Here is a 21,626-nt window from a genome sequence, read left to right on the forward strand (position 1 = left end):
AATGGATCATAAAATTACTCACGGCTGCTGCTTGTTGCTGCTGCAAAGCGAGATGTTGTTTGGCCAGGAGATCAGCTTGAGCATTGATAGGCGGATATCCGGTGGCTGTACCATCATACGGTGGTGGCGGCAACATCATTGGCACCAATGGGGGTTGAAGATTCATAGCAGCCAAAGCAGGAACGTTCAATCCAAGCGGTAATCCCATCATACCCATCATCAATCCAGGATATTGTTGAAGCTGTTGTTGCAGCTGAGACGCAGCCATGGCATTCAGAGCAGCTTGCATTTCCGTCATTTGTTGTGCCAAAGTCAGTTGAGCGTGTTGTTGCTGCTGTTGCTGCTGCTGCTGTTGCTGTTGATGTTGCTGCTGTTGCTGCTGTTGTTGCTGCTGCTGCTGTTGATGCTGTTGAATGTGATGTTGGGGATTGGTTGGCAGCACAGTGGGTGTGGTTGAATCAGTGCTCGACACTGGAGTGTTGCTCAGAGCTGGAGTAGTCGCCGGTGTTGTAGAAGTAGCTTCTGGCGTCTTACTGACTCTGTCCTTATTCTCAATGATCTCCTCCTTCACCTTCTCTCGTTGCTCCTTATCCGAACTGAGATCTTGCGGTTGGCCAGAAGCTGGTGTCGAACTTCTGGGCCCAGATGATGTGGAAGAGGATGTTGCAACTGTTACCACCACGCTTTTCTTCTCGTATTCACATTTGAACTGTTGAGCATACTTTTCCAAAAATTCTCGAGGCACCAAGTCCCGGTGCACCTCCTCGCAATGTGCCTTCAGCACCCAAACGCTGCTGAATTCTTTATTACAATGCTGGCAGGTGCTTCTGGTCAATTCCGGTATAACGTCATCGTCCGTGTGCTCCTCGGCTTCTTCCTCTCTCTCCCGAGCAGCTTGAGCGGCGAGAGCTTGTTTCTGTTGCTCCTGCTTCTGCTGTTCCTGCTGGGCCTGAAGCGCGGCTGCCGCCTCCTCCTCCTTGCGCTGACGCCTTTGATGATTCTCGTTGAACTGCATCACTAGATCAAAGCCAAAGCTCTCCAAAAGATGCTTGTACATCTGTGATGTCTTGTGACGGGGCTGAGAGAGGATGTCCTGGGCGGTTTGCGTGGAGTGTTGTGCACTCTGTTGCATGTGCTGCTGAGGTCCCGGCGTTGTGGAGGTTGGAGGCGGTGTTTTCGCTGGCGCAGATGAAGCGAGCTGTTGCGAGGCCGCCAATTGTTGAAACAATGCCAATGGATTACTGAAGATGCAGTACAGTTGTTGATGGGTGGCAAGCTGTTCTTGGTTCACGAAGAGAGCGCTGCAGCGAGGACAGGATAGCATTGCGCCGCTATTCCCGGAAGTACTGGTGTTGACAGGTGGACTGTTAGGGCTGCTAGGTGGAGGCTGTTCGATCAGGGGACGCGCGAGATCGAGTTGGCCGCTCGCAGCGAGATCTGGTAATTTACTGGCCCTGGTCTGATGGAGCACGCTCCTCATGTGAATGTCCAAAGTACTACCTTGGGAATAGGCTACCTTGCATATGTTACATTTGTAGGGTTTCTTGTCCTGATCTTGCTGAGAATCTGGCGATTCTGTCGGACTGGCAGGCGGAACCACGGAGATCAACGTGTTGTTGTTACCCTGCTCTTGCATGGCTCTCTTCAATTTGTGCAGATGGCTCACGCTATTGTAATGGACAAGAAGAATATTCTTCTGAGTGAAACTTTCCTTGCAAACATCGCACTTGTACGGTCTATTCGGATCCAGATATTTCTCCATGGGGTAAGACATTTTCTCCCCTTTGCGATGCAGCAACGTCTTATTGTGACCTGTCAAATAACTCTGCCTTGTGAACGCAACTTTGCAACGATGACATTTGAACTTCCTCCCTGGATCGTGATAGGAATCCTCGGCCACCGGCTGGCTGTTCAGATAATCCTCCAGCAGGCGTTGCTCCTTGTGCAATGGCGACGAGTCGCTTGCGTCGCTCTCTTCCTCCTCCGCCTTGCTAGCATCGTCCTCGACGTTCTGCTCCCCGACAAGGCTGCCCTGTCTGCGCAGCGCCTCCTCCGTGAGCGCCTGGAGGAGCGGATGGGCGTGCAACAAGCTCTGTTTGTACTGGGCCAATTCGTCCTCGTGGAGATCCGCGTGGGCCGATTCGAGGTGTCTTTGGAGCGCCTGAACCGAGCGAAACGATCTTCCGCAAAGAGCGCACTTGGTTGCGTCCCTGATGGCGTGATACTGCGAATGCTGTTGCAACTTCTCCAGTGTCTTGAACGCGAGGCTGCACTGGCCGCATCGATACTTGTACACGTGTTTCTCGCTGACGGCGAGCGTGGGTGTAGTGGCAGGATGGATCTCCCTGTGGTGTTGCTGCAGCTCCTCCAACGAGCGGCAAACACGGCCGCAAACGGTGCATCTCGTGATCTCCTCGATCTCCTCGTTGGCCCCGCGCTCGCTCAAATCCTCCTCCTGCGGCTGCTTGATGGTGGTGGTCGGTGAGGACGGCATTGCCACGGCAGGCGTCGAGGTGTTCCGCGGATTGTTGTTCAGCCAATGGCTCTGGTCAACCAGCAACAGAAGACGTTGTAAACCGTCCGCGTTCACCGAGTGTATTTGCATCACGTGTTTCTCGAGCGCGGAACGCTCTTTGAACCCGTCTTGGCACAGCGGGCACAACAATTCAGGAGGCGGCTCCTCCTTTACGGCCTCCGCTTTGTCCTCGGCGTCCTGGACATGAGCAACTTGCAAATGCTGCCTCAATTCCTCGCGCGACGTTGGCTGATAAGTGCAATACGGGCAGGTGACTTCCTCGTGATCGTTCTCCGGCTCTTGTTCAGCCTCTTGATCGTTATCCGGTTCCTGCTTCACCTCGCTGCCGCAGTCGCTACCTTCCTCTCGTCGGTCTGGAAAAGAAAACGGTAACCGGGATTCGCATGGTAATTGAGGCAAGAGATCAACGGGCGATGCGTTTTGAAGCGAATTGTTCTATGCAAGCATAGGAGGAGAGTTAAATGAAGGGAAAATGGCACGAGTGACGTGAATTGAAAATTTATGTATGGTATACTTCTGAACGTCGAGATAATTTATAAAGATGCAAGAATGTGTCAAAATATTTTTACTTTTATTGTACCATTGTGATGGTATAAAGATGCAAAGTATGAAGAATGTGCACGATGTATCAAAGTATATAATATATTCGAGGTGAAGTATTCATTATAATACTGAATTGCTTAAATAAATTTTATATTTGGATCTTTTTGTTTAATTGTATTCGTAAAAATTGTGATAAATTCCTTCAGTTTAACATACGATGATTTAATTTATTCGTACGACTTGCGATCGACGATCAATCGAAATATCTTGGAAAAAATACGGGCTACGCATTCGTATTCATAAAAGCGCAACGCTGGCTTGTAATTTTTCCCGATTCGCATTTCTAAGTTCTTTAACCTTAATTTTAAGGGGCGTTTTAAAAGGATCGAAATTTCCGCGCGGTGAAAACCGGAAATCACTATGGGAACACACCGTGCAATTGGGCCGCATTAACGTTAACAGTTTTTGATTCGTGCAACATAAATTCTTGTGCCTTAATACCCCACCGATTACTATCTGCCGATAACGCGAACGTGTAATTCCCCTTTCTATTAAGACGCCGATAAATCGTCGATCGACATCAAAAATCTTAACAGCCGAAAAAAGAACCATTAATCTTGCAGCTGCATGTGAACAGAGGTATAAGTCGATAATGTTGTGAGAGAAAGTAAATTATGTGTAACGGCAGCGAAAGCATTTCGTCCCGTGACGCCGATTCTCTTGTTTCGGTGTTACGTTTCTTCTTTTCGTTTTTCTCTCAAGTTCGATGCAGATCTTTGCACGAGCGAGCACATGCTTTTTACTTTTTTTATTACGGATAAGTAAATTACGAACAGATTTTATTGGCGATTACACAGCTAATTGAAATTTATCGTTGGTATCAATTATCGATATTGCAATCTTAAATTGAAAAATATTGAAAGTTAAATTAAACATTGTTTTAAATGTATCTTTGTTTTTCCTTCCATTATAAAGTTTTAAATTTTCAATTCTAATTCTTAGAGCTAAAAATATCTAGGGAATTTCTTGTTGCTTAGATCGTTTTTAGATTTTGTTAAATTGTGTTTAATAATACTTGTTATTATAACGTTGTTATTAATAATTTTATGTTGAAATATTGTATATAAGTAAGTTATAAAAATAAAAATCAATAGAAACTAAATAATATGTAATAAATTAAAAAGTAGATAAATTAGAAACCCGATTATATTATATCTTCTGAACGCGTATAAGTAATATTTTTAAAAATTTGTATGCATGATATATTAAAAAAAGTGTATTACAAATCATTAAATATCAAATATAAAAAAAATATTAAAATCATTGGATAAGAAAACGTCAAAATGGAAATGGTATCCGTGAGTCTAGTTATAGATTAAAAAATCTATTAAAAATAAATGTTATTTGCTTCAATTATGGACTATAAAAACAAGTTTAACTTCCTTCGTCACGTTACAATTTATCACACAAAATTATACGATCTTATAGTGTTTATTATAACGCAACAGATATAATATGAAAAATATTCAACTCAACTAGATCCTAAACTCTATCTTAGTTCTCTCACTTCATAAAATTGATAAATAAGAAAATTACAACATTTTAATTTTAATGCTCTGCGACAAACAAGAAATATTCAAAGTTTCTCACTCATTGAATTTATACTTATATAAAAAATTTATTTAACAAAAATTTTAACGATTGAAACATTATTCTATCTTATTCTATTTCAAGATAATTCAATATATCTACAATGAATTAGATCTATAGTCTTTGTTATTATATATATATTAAAAACTTTAATATACACATCTTTTAAAAATTTAAAATCGATTAAAAAAGATAAAAATTTCAATTTTCAAACATACCTGAGTGAATATTAAGAATATCAGAATATCATATATCATTCAATGAGTGATAAATCATTAGAGAAAACAGTACCTTAAATCACAATTGATTTTTCTAATATTAATTCATCTACGAAGACAATGGAATTAAGTAAATTAAATAATAATATTAATTTTTATAAAATTCATCTTCGAGAATTTCAAACTTCGACTCGACCAAAAAAAAAAAAAGAAAAAAAGAAATTTCGATTCGACCGACATTTTCTCGCACACCTCTGGCAAATTATCAGGGGATGGGACGGTGATGGTTGTGTGCAGACGTCGCAGATGCTTCCTTGTCCGTAACAATACCACTTGAAATTACAGATTGCCGATGCATGGAAATTATCGACGGGGTCGTTTTCGACCGGGAGGGAAAAACGCGTGGCTTGCGGAGAAAGCAAGACGCGAAAATAAAGGGAGGACCGCCTATTCGCGTGGTCTCCGCCATTGTCCAAAACCGCATTTACGTCGAACAGGCGTCAGTTGCGACGATGCAACGCGTGCTACTGGTTTCATACACATCGGTGAAGCCCTTTCGGATGATTTCGTGCCTGCCTTTGGGACGAATGAACGTTTGAGAATTCGGATGGTCGTTGGAAAAATGTAATGTGATTAGCTCAGAAAATAGTTGGTTCTTCTAACATGGTAATCGCCTGATTGTGAAAATATGTTTCATTTTCATGTAATTTAGAGATTTTTAATTATAAGTGAAGTCATATTATTTAATTATAAGCTTGAGAATTGGTTATATGCCTCAAAATGGCAACCTTGTTATTTGGAAATATATTTAAAAAATTTTATAATTTCTTTGAATGAATATTAGTTAAAAAGTTTTAAAAATAATGAATTATTTGTAAATAAAATAATAATAATTTGGATATTGGATATTAATAATTAATACAAAATAGATACTTTTAATTTATGATGAGTATTTTTTAAGTTTTTATCATTATATAAAAATTCTTTTCATCATTCAATTTATATTTCTATAATAATTCAAAGAATAAATAATAACTTGATTTTGCATAATTTTAGATATATACAAAATTTATTCGTTATCATATAAATATTTTCTAATTTTTCAAAATATTAATTATATGACGTCTTCATCCACGAGTATCCCAATTGTGAATAACTTTGAATATATGACATCAATAACAAAATGGAAAAGTCTAATTTCGTTTTCTCCCTTCTGAAGTATATAGCTCGAATAACACATTGTGTCGTTCTCGTACATTTATATAAATACAGGCCCTCGATACACGTAATAACACTCGGCATTGTGCGTGTCATGGCACACGCCATCGCCATCTGCCATACGAAATTACCGCCATTGCACGCTAATTACGCGATAATCGATGAAAATATTGAATTTATTAATAAAGATGTCGAGTGAATCTTCCTTTGAAAACGATTTGACAGATGTGAATTTTATCTTCATACACTTTTTCTTTTTTAAAAGAAATATAATTTGATATATCCCCATAATTAGTGATCGTTCTCATTTTTTCTTCTTCTTTAATGAATTAATCGTATTTAAATATTCTCGTTACTTCCTTCGTTTTCCTCTTTCAATAATAATTTAATAAATAAGTTAATAAATCAATCGTACATCATTATTATTACGTGAATCATTATTATGCTTAAAGGTAAGTAAATAAAAATGAAAAATGATCGTGTGTAAAATATAAATAGATATATAATGAACGAATAAATTAGACAAAAACTAGATCTTGAAGTGTACGAATAATATTTGTTCAAATTATATCAATTGTAAACAAAGCAATTGTTTTTATATTTTTATATTACAATAATGTAATAAAATATAATTATTTTATTTTTCCATTTTTCTCTATTATATATATAATACATATAAATACATATATACTTTTTATACGATAATTTATATTAAATGCTTTCATACAAAGATCTGCATCTTTAAAATTTTTACAAGTAGGAGATCTTTTTAAGTATAAATATGTGATTATATTTGATAATATTCTCTTTTTTAACGGATGTAACACCGAATCATCTACGCGATTTTAACTATATATAAAGAGATTCAAGAATTTAAATTAAATATGCACATTTAAAACTATATATGTATCATTCAATTCATAATTTGCATCACTTTATAATCGAAATAAAGAAGGCAAGAAACAACTATAATATCAAGTTTTCATTTAACAATCGAAGACCGGATATAAAAGAAGGAAATATCAAAACCAAAAGTTTTAATTTCACATAATCTTTTATCAATAAATAAAATTTTGATAGTTGAAAATTTCATTCTCTAAGAATTAGGATTAGATTTCGTAATAGTTTTAAATTTAACAGAAATTAAATTTTTCACAAATTAAAAGAATATCAAGCTATTAATTAATTACTCACTTGAGTTTGAAAAATTTCAATTCATCAATAAAATAAATAGAATAAATATTCTTTAAAGAAATACTCTAAAGAAAAATAAGAAATAGCATTGTTGCATTCAAAAAGGGCAGAATTTCGAGTCGCAAGAGTTCAAAAAATACCTAATTCGATTTTCCTGAACCTAAAAATTAGTTTTCTCTATATCCACCTTCACCTCAAAAACTTTAATCTTTCCTTCCCTACATTCAGTCTTCAAACTCTACCTATCTGATACTTTATCTCGAAAAGCATCCACTCACCATTGTTGGCACTGGTAGCATTCGGTGTGGTCGGCGCGGTGGGACTGGGCTGTTGAGCAGGTGGGGCGTCGGGGTCGCTCATAACCTGAAAAACGTCACCGATATCGGTGTGCGGTGTCTCGTTCCCCTGTATACCGCTCCGCCGATGAAGTTGATGCAACTGTTCCATCTGAAGGTGTCTCAGCGAACGGACGTGTTGCAGCAATGGCAATCTGTGCCTCGCGCTGAACCCGCACAAAGCGCAATGATACAACTTGCCCTGGGATGGGATATTCGCGCTTGACTCGAGCAAGTGGCGGAGGAGCAGGGACGCGGCTTCGTGCCTCGGCGAGGCTGCGTGCAGCGCCAATTTGTGCGCGCTGTTCGTGTAATAGTCGCACGCGTGACAACGTAATTGCGCGGCGCTAGTGGGCGAGGCCAAGTACTTCAACTTCCACTCGTTTCGTAGCCCGCCCTCTTTCACGTGGTTCACGTGTTGCAGACGTTGGAGGTGCTTGTCCGTCTTGCAGTGCAATTGGAAATTCGCCTTCAGGTTGGTTTTATAGGAACAAAGTTTGCAAACGAAGTGGCCGGCGACCAGAGCGAGGATCTCGCCCTCTCGCGTCCTCGTCCGGTCAACGGCCAAGTGGTGGCCGAGGGCCTCCAACGAGTCGGTGGCAAAATTGTTGCACACGCAGCAGTGATAGAGATGAGAGGGGTCAGGATCCGCCGGTTCGGGTGGCGGGTCCATACTGTCGGGCGACAGACCGTCACCACCTAGGTTGCCCATGGCGCCCATGCTCGCCATACCGCCCATAATCTCTGGTGGTAGCTGCGGCGGTAACTGGCCACCGGTCATCATCTGGATCAACAGAGCTTGATTGTAAGCCATGTCCGCCAGGGCAGCCTCCGCGTGTTGGGGCTTGTCCAAACCGCCCAGATGAAGCAGCTGCTCGAGTTGTTGTTGGTGTTGCTGTTGCGCTTGTTGATGGTGGTGCTGGGCCTGCTGGTGATGGGATTGAAGCGCGGACAGAGTCTGCATGTGCTTCACGTTCTGCTGAAGGACCAGCATATTGTGCGTATGCTTCTCGCTAGTCATGTGTATCCTGAGGTTACGCGCGACGTTCGTTTCGTAGTTGCACACGTCGCAGCGAAACGTTGGTTTAGGTTTCCCTTGATTCCCGGCTTGGCCGGTTATGTGCGGGCTATGGTTTTGCTGGTGATGGGGGCTTCTCGTTGGCATTGGCGCGTCCTGCGAGGACGATGGATTGCTCGCGGTTGAACCGCCACCCCCACCTTGCTGAAGCTCTTGCATATTGTTCAAGTGTTTGTCGCTTTGCATGTGAATACTGAGATTACCTTTCGTCGTGGTGGAATAGTTGCACACCTCGCATCTGTACGGCTTGTATCCGCAGGTGTACGTCTCGCCACGAGCTAACCTCGGATGAGGTTGTCCGGCGATGCAATAGATGCAGGAGGTCTCGCTCTCCGGGTGTTTCTCCTTCATGTGTATCTCCAGAGTCTCTTGATACTTGTAGTGCCAATTGCATTTCGGACACTTGAGAGTTTTGCACGAATTCCTACTGTGGATGCCGGCCAGAGGTCCACCGGGGCCGGCCAGTCTGCTGCTGGCCAGGATCAATTCGCATTTCGGGCACTCGACCCCGCTCGGTCTCCCTTGCATGTGTTCGGGGCAGACGCCGATTGTCGTCCCAGTGAGGAAGTTCGGTGGCTGCTGAGTCAACGCGGCGTACGAAGACGGCGAGCCCTTGGTCGATGAACTGGGTGGCGGTGGCGACGTGTAATGCATGCTGGAAGCGTCTGGCGCTTTGGCCCAGGAAGCAGCGCTGACCTGGCCGCCCGTCCACTGGTGTTGCTGCGGTTGTTGATGATTATACGCGAGAGGATGATTCGAGTGCGAGGTGGGAGTGGTCGGCGTGCTCGGCGATGGCCTCTGCGGTTGTTGTTGCTGCTGCTGCTGCTGGGGACTGCTCGGTACTCCTGGAGTGCTGGCAGGCGTGCTGGTCGTGGTCGGCGTTTCATGATCCGTGGACTCGGTGCGCTGCTGTTGTTGCTGGTTCTGCATCTGCGCGGCCGACGGTTGCGGGCAAGTGGAACTCGTCACAGGTTCGAGAAAACTGACCAACGGTTGCTTTCCCCTGCCCACCGCCTGTATGATAGCCGACGCGGTCGAGTGCGAGAGTATCTGCCGCTCGTCCTCCATCAAGGTAAGCTGGTGTTCGCCCTGGGCGTGCGCCACGAAACTCTTCGCGTAACCGAAGCTCAGCTTGCATATGAAACACATCAGGATAGGTTTGACGGGTACCGAGGCGGCGGGAGGTGGCGGCGCCGCTGGAGGCGGGGGCGGCTGTTTGCTACCCTCCGCGCTTCTGTAACTTATTACTCGATAACTGTGCATCACAGGGAGATCGGCGTTATGTTGTTGCGCAGCCGAGCGTTGTTGCTGCTGTTGTTGCTGCTGTTGGTACGCTTGGTGCGCGTATAATCTCGACACGTAATACGCGCTCGCGATCTGGGGAAATACAAGTGAATGAGGGACTGAGACACCGCGGCCGTCCACGATGCAACCGTCTGGCAACGAGTCGTCCTCGCTCAGTTCGCTCTCTCCCTCGATGATGTACGCCGAGCCATCCGGATTGTACACGATTTTCCCGTCAAATTTCTCCACGTCGCCACCTGTTGGACTGGGACTAGGGCTTGGGCCTTGTTGTTCCTGTTGTTGCTGTTGTTGGCCCTGCGACTGCATGGTCATGGTGGTGGTGGTGGTGGTTGTTGTGGTGTCCGCGATCGGGGTGGGCGTTGGTATGGCATCGCGGGTGCAGGGTTCCGTGCCCGAGGGTGGACTGGCCGTCCGGGGGTGGTGGGGCTGGTGTAACGCAGCCCCTGCTGCCGGGGGGGACCCGCCCCCTCGACCCCCCTCCTCCTCCGGGCTCATCTCTTGCTTTTGCTGCGTGTACGTGGAATTTTGGAAGGGACCGCCGTGTTGCTGCTGTCTCTGCTGCTGCTGCTGTTGTTGCTGGTGCTGTTGATGGGCCGCCACCAGCTGTTGGTAGAGCTGATGTTGCCCGATCGCGGTCGACGTGTGCTGCTGGAGATGCGAGGGAGGAATGTTGTGGTGCTGAAGGTGGTACTGGGGGGGATGAGGCTCACTGGAGGGCATCACCCCAAACGTGAGGCGGGCGCCAGCCTCACATCACCTACGGCGCCTGCGCCTACACTCTCTCGACTTCCTCTTCTTCTTTTTCTTCTACAACACTTCCCGCTCTCCACTCTCTTCGTTCGATTTCTCTCCGTCCTGATCTCTTCTCCACCGTTCACAGACGTTTTGCTAGCTACCCCGACACAACCCCAGGTCGTACCTGTAACAGAAGTCGGAATTTCATTTTTTTTTTTGGAAAATTATCATCGAGTTCGTTACGATTCAAAAAATCGTAAGGGATAATTTCCGGGGGAAAAAGTTATAGAATACCTCTCGAAAGAATTCTTTTCTCATCTCAACGAATCTGTTGGATTTGATTCTCGCGGTTCTAAGTTCGGATTTCTAAATCGGATGAAGAAGAATCTGGCACGCTGGCTCGGGAAAGAATGATTTCGCGAGGGGTTATTATTGAGATGGCCTATAATCGGTTAATCCGGGCAAACAGAGGCCGTTTAGAGGACAGTGTAAAGATAGCGAAATACGTGGAAAATGTCGGCAAGCTGCGTGTACAGAGGATCAAACTGACGAAGGCGGCGGATCGGTACACAAAGGAGGCAAAGGAGGCTCGCGACACAAGGCACTCTGTGTTACCTGGAACCCTAACTGTAGGATCCAGCTGTGTTTGCGACTGTTCGGCCAACCTTATCTATCGATTGGATATTGACGTCTCTCATCGACCCTCGTGCACGCGTAAGAACAGATTCATAACGGAAATAAGTCGATTCGTGAATGGCTACTCTTGTACACCCTGCTCTGATTAAAGAATATCTCCATTTTAGCCTGTTCTAGATCCATCCCTTTTTTCTGACACGAACTATTCGACGAAATATCTAGGCAAACACGGAAATACACGTCTATAAAATAGCGCACAAGCTTGTACTGTTCCATTTCGAGGACGCCATGTCTGAATGTTTTATATTATCATTTCGAATTTAAGATACTCACTCTCCTTTGATTTAAACTTGAAAAATCCTCGTTATTGAGCATAATAATCTATCAAATAATCTATACAATCTATACAAAAATATAATATTACAAATCGATACGAGAACAAAGAATTGTTTTTGATCGATCCTCCAGTCATATCTGGATCACCATGAGATATCACCTTCAGAAGTACCCTCGACCCCACACACGCATACCACGCCAACTCTACGTGGATTACGCGTGCGAATTCCTCGCGGATGCGTCTAATCATCCAGTCCCAATTATGCGAAATCGCGGCCTCGCAGTTCAAAAGACGGCCGCCAAGTATTCGCGGAATCTAACGGATCAAAGAGGGAGGGAAGAGAGGGGAGTTGTGCGCGGATTTATGCGCTCGCGGCATCTCCGTGTGGGGGTGGTAGGTAGCACGGCGTGACTAGGAGCCGAGGATCCCTGAACGCTAACCTGGAGGAATTCTTTTTCCTCTCTCCGGCGATCAGAGAGGTCTCCTTTCTTGCAAACGTGCCGCTGGACATCATCGTGATACACAGATGCATTATGCGACCTCTCTGTGCGCCTCCCTCCTCTGCCTCTCTCTCTCTCTCTCTCTCTCTCTCTCTCGACTTGTTGTTCGTGCCGCTCGTCCACCTTTCCCTCCTATCACCGCGGTTATAATTCCACGGCGCAAACTCCATAATCCAGTGACCGTGGGCATCTCGTGCCGGTTTTCTAATGCGTGAGCACCGGGCACCCGATCATTTCCTCGGATTATCGTCGATCGATCGCAAATCGATGGTGGCCGGCAACGTTTCGTCGAGTTTTCCCGCGCGTCCAAACGCTCTTTCGAGCTCCCTCCTTCCAGAGATCGATTATCTTCGTTGAGCTGATGCTCAATTTACGTGTTTATGCGGAAAGTGATTCGAACACGCCGATGGGATTTCGCTGTTTATCGGGTGGGAACGTGCGTTTCCGCGAGCGCACGAGGGATAATGGGGATACCGGTTACCGATTTATCAATTGGTTTGTTGGTTTGGTCGATAGTTTTTTATCATGTATCGATGTTGGGTATTTTGTTCTATTTTATTTGGGGGGAAAATACATTTCATTTGGAAAGGAATTAAGAAATGAGATGTAGTTGAAATTTATATCGAACATATTCGTTGTTTTTAATGAATTGAAACGAGACAATTAAAAAATAGTAATCTCAATTAGGCATTTTAGTTCGTTAAGTATCGAATATTCCGATTTTTTCTTTTTTAAAATTGCAATAAAGCAGACGATTAAAATAATAATCTTTATGTCTTTATCATTGGTTTATTGCTCGATTGATATTCTGTTCCTTATTCTTACAGTTTCGACGAATTGAAATGGGATGAAATATCAAAGTTAAATATTCTATTATAAATATTTTTTTAAGAATTCCAATTTTTTTAGAAAAAGTATGAATTACGTATTTCACTTTAAACAATTCCTTTTTCTGGGGGGGTTGGTTTCGAAACGCGTGTACGCGATGGATAAGGCAGGCGTTTGAGCTCGAAAGAGATAAAAGTTTTTACATCGGGGTTGACGTGTCGTTTCTCAGACGATTGAAATAGATATCACGGTCGTTGCGTGACTGCGTTATGGCACGTTTGTACAACGTGTAACAAGCAGATAGTACGTTAATGTTGGCTCGATCAGCGGGTAGGATCTTGCTGTTAAAAAGCTGCATTCCGAATAGGTAACATGGTAACGTTAAAGGTTACAAATATTTCAGGTCATGTAGTACGTTTCTATAGCCGTGTTCCATCGTAACAAGCTTCATTGAAATTTCAGAATTACATTTATTCCGCTATGTGTTTATCATCGTTATATGAAGTATAGTGCATAAAGTCGTGGAGAATAAATTAATGAAAAATATAAAATTAAATTTAACATGGAATATATTTAAAGATTTACTTAAAATTTTCATTAATATAGAAATCACTTGTTTATTCAAAAAGAAATTCTGTAAGAAACAATTTTATTTAACAATTCACTGATTTAAATATATATATTTACGAATATTTTATTTTTCATTATATTTATATATTTCCACTCTCTTTCTAGATTTTAGAATCTATATTGATCAAACCTTTTTCCCTACTAAAAAATTGAAATCTTACATATTTTATTTATATATTCCCCTATAAATATATAAAAACGTAACACATATCCTATTAAAATACTTTACAATTATTGCATAAAAATTACAGATTTACTTGAGATTTTCATTAATATAGAAATCACTTGTTTATTCAAAAAGAAATTCTGTAAGAAACAATTTTATTTAACAATTCACTGATTTAAATATATATATATTTACGAATATTTTATTTTTCATTATATTTATATATTTCCACTCTCTTTCTAGATTTTAGAATCTATATTGATCAAACCTTTTTCCCTACTAAAAAATTGAAATCTTACATATTTTATTTATATATTCCCCTATAAATATATAAAAACGTAACACATATCCTATTAAAATACTACAATTATTGCATAAAAAAAAAAAATATTCCTCCCACCATAAAGTCCCCAAGTTGTACAATTATCGCAGTATCTAGTTTCCTCTCGCGGCTAATTGTAATTCTTAATCAAATCCCCGTCCGATCTGCACTTCGTATCTATTAAAAACCCACGAACGAAAAAAAGAGACTAAAATATGCGGAAAGTTGAAGCGGTAACCGTCATTATACCACGCGTAGGCGTGTATAAAAAAAAAAAAAAAGAAAAAAAAAGAGGAAAAAAGAACGCAATACCCACCGTTGCCGGTGGTAGATTAGGGTTGGGGCTGTGTTGTGTAACCAAAAACATCTGCCAATCTGACATCACCTGCCCCGTATTACCTATTTCTAGCTAATTTATCATCCATTTGGACGAAGCTAGGAATTGAAGGAAGGACGCCGAGACGTGGCTCCTCCGTGGCCGGGCTAGATAGCTCGGATAGGAGACGGACAATATAGACCTCCTCCGCTGTTTCCACGGACCTATGGTCTTTCATTACACGATAACATCTTAACTGGCGCGCCGGCATGCGAATTCTCGATGCCGGTTGTTCCGCCGATTCGCGTTAATAAAGCCCCGATATCTCTGGATTTCTCGCCGTCTCGGAGAGATCGCAGAGCGGGTTAATTGTTTAAGAAAACTTTAGGCGAGAGAACTGGTTGGAAACAGTTCGGGGCACCGGCGAGGAGGAAGATCGTTCCGATGAGTGGGCGTTTAGTCGGCGTTAGCGGTTTTCAAGTGGGTCCGTACGATTTTTAAGATTGTTAAAAATTGGAAAGTTGGAGGGATGGACTCGTTTTTTAAGGGATTACGTTGCTTTCTTTTTTTTTGAAAATTTATTAGAAAAGAAATTCGAGGAATTTCGAGCAGTAGATTTTTAAATTTGGAGATATGTTTATGGAGAATATAAATATATAAAAGTCTACAGAATGATTCTATGATATGAAGTAAAGAAAAAGGAAAATAGTTGATGTTTAAAATGATGGATAAATCTGTATGTAATTTTAATCGTATTCCTAAAAGTTTCATAAATATCTATATCTTGCATAATGAATTTTAATAAATGTTTTAATATTCAACGATCTGATTAAGTTTGTTAAATTTATTGAATTTGATCAGATGTATATAATTTTAGATGTCTGTTTTAATTCTTATGGAAGAATCTATTCGTTACAGTTTAACAGAAACTATGTTAAAATTGAAGCGATATGATAATAAAATTTGTGTGAGGATTTGAAAAATAATTATCTTCTTCTGAAACATTGCGTTTGACAAATAAAAAGCGTTTGAAAACCACTGGGAAAGGGAGGAAACGCGTCGAATGAATTTGATGGCGTGACGAACGCTGGATGACTACGTATTTCTAGAAGGATTCATTAAACAAAGCCGATATATCGATTCCACCTTTCCTTCAACGACATAGTAAGCTACTTCTTCCGCGAAATATTCCTACAAATACGATCGATAAATTTGATTATCTATTAGATTAGAAAAATTGTAACAATGTCAGACTTATTTTTTTTTTAACGCTAATAACAAACGAAGCAATGATCTAATTGCAAATTTGTTAATATTTATAATAACAATTGCTTATTGTATTTCGATTGATGAGCAAAAATTAAGAATTAAATCGTTTCTATAAAAATTATTACTTAAACATTTATTTTAGCATTAGAGATACGTCAATATTCTTTTAATATTCATAACATAATAGTATTTATGTATATAATGAAAAGTAAAATAATTTTATTAAATTTGTTAAATGTTATCTATATAAAGATAGATTGATAAAAATTTTTTAACTATAATTTTCTAAAAAAATTGTTAAAATGTAAAATATGATATTCGTGTCAAATGAACAGTTTTGAAATAAGATATAAAACCACTGTTTAAAAAGCAAGCAAATAGAACTGTCACATTATCCTATCTCGTGAACGCACTGATAAAGTGTGGAGACAGTTATTTAGATAGATTCGTATCTCTTATGTTATTTGAAGTTTCCATGGGATTTTACTGTCGATACCAGGTATAACCGGCATCCTTTCAAAATATCATCTCGAGCAACTTCATTAGAAATTCTAACTGATCAATCTTTCTGATTTTTATCTTTCAGTCAAGAAGAATTATTATTGTATATTTTATTGGATGAAGGAATAAAATAAAATTTATAATTGGCGAAATCAAATATAATATTAGACTTTTTTCTATGTTAATTAATAATTTTTAAATCTGAGTGACATCATTAGTTTCATAATTCATTAACAATTTGATTAACAATCAAACATCTCCAAATCATTCTATTTCATCTAATTTTTTCATCTAAAGATTTAAAACATAAAGATTTAGTTCTATCATCGAAATTTTATTTGAAAATTCAGAATATGATAACAAATAAATCTAGATCTTGATGCTAAATAAAACAAAAGTACATCATTTCTGAATCATACAATCATCTTTACCCAAACTCTCTTCTTTAAAAAAAATGCAGGAATAAAACAAAAGATTTAAAACATAAAGATTTAGTTCTATCATTGAAATTTTATTTGAAAATTCAGAATAATAATAACAAATAAATCTAGTTGCTAAATAAAACAAAAGTACATCATTTCTGAATCATACAATCATCTTTACCCAAACTCTCTTCTTTAAAAAAAATGCAGGAATAAAACAAAATGAAATGGAAAAACATCATAATTAAAATATTCTAAAAAACTTACTTAAAAATATAAACAAAATGTTATACTTTACATAATATCCAAACAAACTTTAAAGATACAAGATTATTTCCAATAATACTGAAGATTAATAAATTCCACCAAAAAGCACTCGATCAAAGTTAAATTTCGATGAAATTTTCAATATTTACAAAATTATATTTCTCGACTTCTCGTCTTGAAACGAACTGCTAAAAATATTTTCGTTCACTTTAAAAAAAATAATCCAATTTTAAAACAAATTATTCCACAATTATAAACAATCTATATAATAAACAATCCAAATTTACCAAAAAACTTCAAGAAAAATCCTTCCAACCCTACACAACGATCTCGCGTCGGTTCTCCACGCGGAAAGACAATCGCTCGAAACGAGCAAATAATAATAATAATAATAATAATAATAATAATAATAATAATACAGTCACGCATAATCGCCATTCCGGAGAAAGTGGTGGACGAAGCACAGGTGGTTGACGAGTTCGCGCTCGGCGGGAGGAGGAGGAGGAGGAAGGAGGAGGAGGAAGAGGGAACCGAAAACTTACCGAGGAGTGAGAAGAGAAGGAGCGAGGAAGAAAGGAACGAAAGAGGAGAAAGATGACCGATCATCCTCGTGGATGATGGAAGTTTGAAGGAAACATTCGGCGAACGACCGCGAGCAGGGAGGGGGGAGGAGAGGGGGAGAGAGGCTTTTGTTTGTCGCCCCGGTTTCACCGGAAACCGAACCGATACCGGGGGCGCCTCCTCACGCGAAACTCCCTTTTGTTCGAGCCACCACGGAAGGTGCAGGAAGAATCGAGAGAGGCCCCACATGACATGATTCGCCCGGCCACACAAATATCGCAAGATGCGCGCAATTATGGCCACCCAATTATCTCGTACGCGTCTCGTTATTTATATTGAATTGAACGCGCGCCCGCCTTATTCCTCTCGCTTCTCAGCCTCTGCAGGCGTTTGCTGCAAGCGGTCGGATTGCTTTTCTTGGAGGGAGGGGAGCAAGGAGGGGAGGAGAGTAATCATTGCAGCGTTAAACGTGCAACGGTTGTCCCTGTCGCGAATCAAAAAAGGGATTGGGAATTTTTTTTTCTCCAGATTCGAGTGTATTTCTCTTTATTCCATTTGTTCGTTGAAATTCAATTTATTATCCTTTTTTCAATTATTATACAATTATTAAAGGATTATGTATTAACATTTAATAGATAAGATATGACTATCTTTTTAAAACGAGTAAAATAGATTTTAAATTTGAAAGAAGGAAAGAAAGAACAAAATGTTTCAAAAATTTCACTCTCCCCAATCGTTAATTTGAATCGCGCTTAATCTGCATATCTGTGAAATTCGACTCCCCCGCAAGAAGTAATGGCACAATTTCCACAACGCCTTCAATCCACGCCCACCCACTTTTCCCTCTAAATATTATCCTCCTATGTATTAAGTAAACCATTTCCTCCTACGGCAAGATTCGTTACTTGTGCAGATTTAAGGAGGGAGAGGAGGGAGGGGACACGAGTCGAGAAATCCGTTTAATCCGTTTATCGATCGTTAAACGCAACACTTGGCCGACTCGTGATCGAAAGCAGCGGTGCACCTTTCATTATTGTCGTTATTGCACCGCTTTCCGCTTTGGTACGCGTGCACCAGCTCCAGATAAGGGGTATCGAACGCTCGAAACGCAGTCTCGGGCCGACACGAGACACGTTGCACGAACGCATCCACGCGAGACGATCGTCGCTAATCGATAAAAAACGTTCGTTTCGAGATCCTCGACGAGCCGCCAATTAACGTCGAGGAACTATACGATTATTGGTGAGTTATGCGAGGTTTTTTTCGAGTTTCGTTGGATAAACGAAAGAATTGAACGAAGAACCTTTTGTCATTTGAATCGGATTTGAATATTTGTAGAATTTGTTTTTGCTGTTTCGAAATGTTTTCATGTTATAATAATTGGTTAGTTGTGGTTGTACTTTATGGTAATTTTTTAGATCGGTGATGATACGGCAAAAAAAAGAAGAAAAGAGTTATTATTAGAAAAATAGTAGGATCGGATTTGCATTCTTGCGGCATAAGACGATAAAAAATTTATGTTAAGCATCTTTATCGCATATCTTTTATCGATAATCTGTATCATACTGTCTAGATTACGTCATACGATGTAAAGTTTTCTTTTTTTTTTTTTAAGCGAGTATATTACACGTGTTAATTCAGAAACTTGTCTCAAGTTATTATAAATCACACACATACATGTATTCATTTCTGAAAAAAAATTTTCAAATATGACAAATAAATATCATATTTCAGCGACGATAATATAAATTTTTATAAATATTTTTAAAAATGTAATTTTAATATTGATAAACTATGGACTATTGGTGGAAATATAGTTATATTAAATAAATCTACTTCTGCTCTCAGAAGAAATGACGTATTACTTTCCCACCGATCCAAATATAATACATATAGTCAACGAAATTATCGTGTTCGATGTTCGATGTTTTTATATCGTGGGATCTTTGAAATGAGTTAAACTGTTTGTAATTATGAGACCGTAATTTCAACGGAATTTATTATACATATATTTTTCGTTCGTTTACGCTGGTGAAAGGTTTTCGTGGCGTGATGGCGCACGATGGCTGTTAATTACGCGCAGTTGTCAGACCGATGCGAGATTATACGGATACGCTTGGTCTGATTTCATATTCTTGGTGGTGTTGGTTAAGGATGATTGCGTGTTGTGTACGAACATTGATAGATTAGATGGAATTATTAGAGTGAATATGTTGCGTTTATGTGATTTGAATTATCGGATAAATTATTTAAAGAATTTACCCCTATTTATAATTATTGAGCAATACAAAAAATTTCCTAATTTTCTTAATCTTAGTTATAACGATTATGCTCAACTTTCAAATTCATTGACGAATAAATGAAAATTATATAAAATTTCCAATAAAATTATATTGCAAATATCTCAATAATTCTGTCAAGAATTATTCACGATGACATGCGATTATCAAAATTATTCATCAAAAATTTAAAAATTCTAATTATCCAACGACAAATGATCATCGAATTAATCCAAACATAGATTCGCGATGTAACACATTTCTTCTCTCTGAACGATCTCAAAAGGGAATTTTCTTAATCTTAATTACTGTTATAACGATGCTCAACTTTCAAATAACATTTCTTCTTTTGCAAACCGAAGAATTCATTAACGAATAAATGAAAATTATATAAAATTTCCAATAAAATATATTGCAAATATCTCAATAATTTTGTCAAGAATTATTCACGATGACATGCGATTATCTAAATATAAAGTTAAAATATAAAGTTGAGGATCCAATTGTCTTCAAAATTATTCATCAAACCATCATAAAAATTCTAATTATTCAAATGATCATCAAATTAATCGCGATGTAACACATTTCTGCTCTCTGAACGATCTCAAAAGGGAATTTTCTTAATCTTAATTACTGTTAATAATAATATAAAATGTCCAAAAAAATACACAAAATATATAGCAAATATCTTAATAATTCTGTCAAGAATTATTCACGATGACATGCGATTATCAAAATTATTCATCAAAAATTTAAAAATTCTAATTATCCAACGACAAATGATCATAGAATTAATCGCGATGTAACACATTTCTGCTCTCTGAGTGATCTTAAAAGGGAATTTTCTTAATCTTAATTACTGTTATAACAATGCTCAACTTTCAAATAACATTTCTTCTTTTGCAAACCGAAAAATTCATTGACGAATAAATGAAAATTATATAAAATTTCCAATAAAATATATTGCAAATATCTCAATTACTCTGTCAAGAATTCACGATGACACGCGATTATCAAAATTATTCATCAAATCGTATAAAAATTCTAATTATCCAACGACAAATGATCATAAAATTAATCGCGATGTAACATATTTCTGTTCTCTGAATGATCTCGAAAGGGAATAATCAACATGGCGGACGATGGAGGGGGTGGTACTGGGGAACGGCTGGGAGAGAGCCGCTATACACCGAGGAGGATCTCCCGAAGACAACGGTAATAAGTGAAGAAGGGCAGAGCACGAAGGAGGCGAGCTGGTAATTTACGTGCAACATGGATTCGGGCGGCGTTTAATTCGAGCTGGCCGATTATGAAGTTGGGTTAGGTGGTGAACGACCAACCAGGCCCTCTTTGTGATATCAATTAAGTATGATTTTGCCCCCTCTCTCCCTCTCTATCCTCCTCTCTCCCTCCTCCACTGCTCTTTTACCCCCGCGGGGTTAGCCGGAGTTTAACCCATTCCCTTATAATTTCCTTCCAATGCACCGTGAGAAACTCGGCCGGTAACACGCACGCGCACGCACGCTTACCCTGCTCTCTCATACCCGCTCTTCCCCGATTATTAGATTTCATCGAATTTCTCTCAGGTTCCATCCAATCAATTAACTCTATCCCGCCCCCCCGTAATTATAAATCGCGTCCATCTAGAGAAGAGACGATTATTATTGGAAAAGTGATTGTAATTACTTTCCAATTGCAATTTTCGAAATGATCTTTATTCAACTATTTCTATTCTCTATCAAGTTTCGAAGGATCGTTAGAGAGTTTTGGAGCACTTTGG

At 39.7% G+C, this 21,626-nt stretch overlaps 1 protein-coding gene across 9 annotated transcripts in view; it reads right to left on the reverse strand.

Moving 5' to 3' along the window:
• The window catches only part of LOC410304 (zinc finger homeobox protein 4), a 429,015-nt gene that overhangs the window by 139,767 nt on the left and 267,622 nt on the right, over nucleotides 1-21,626 (reverse strand). For all 9 annotated transcript variants that reach the window (XM_026443963.1, XM_026443961.1, XM_006562416.3 and 6 more), the window contains 2 exons: nucleotides 7,638-10,996; nucleotides 23-2,889 (listed from right to left, as the gene is read on the reverse strand). In XM_026443963.1, the coding sequence (XP_026299748.1) occupies nucleotides 23-2,889; nucleotides 7,638-10,797 (6,027 nt within the window). In that variant the 5' untranslated portion in view covers nucleotides 10,798-10,996. The remainder of the gene's footprint in view (nucleotides 1-22; nucleotides 2,890-7,637; nucleotides 10,997-21,626) is intronic.

The sequence above is a fragment of the Apis mellifera genome, linkage group LG11 (genome assembly GCF_003254395.2).
Source record: "Apis mellifera strain DH4 linkage group LG11, Amel_HAv3.1, whole genome shotgun sequence".
Taxonomy (NCBI): Eukaryota; Metazoa; Arthropoda; class Insecta; order Hymenoptera; family Apidae; genus Apis; species Apis mellifera.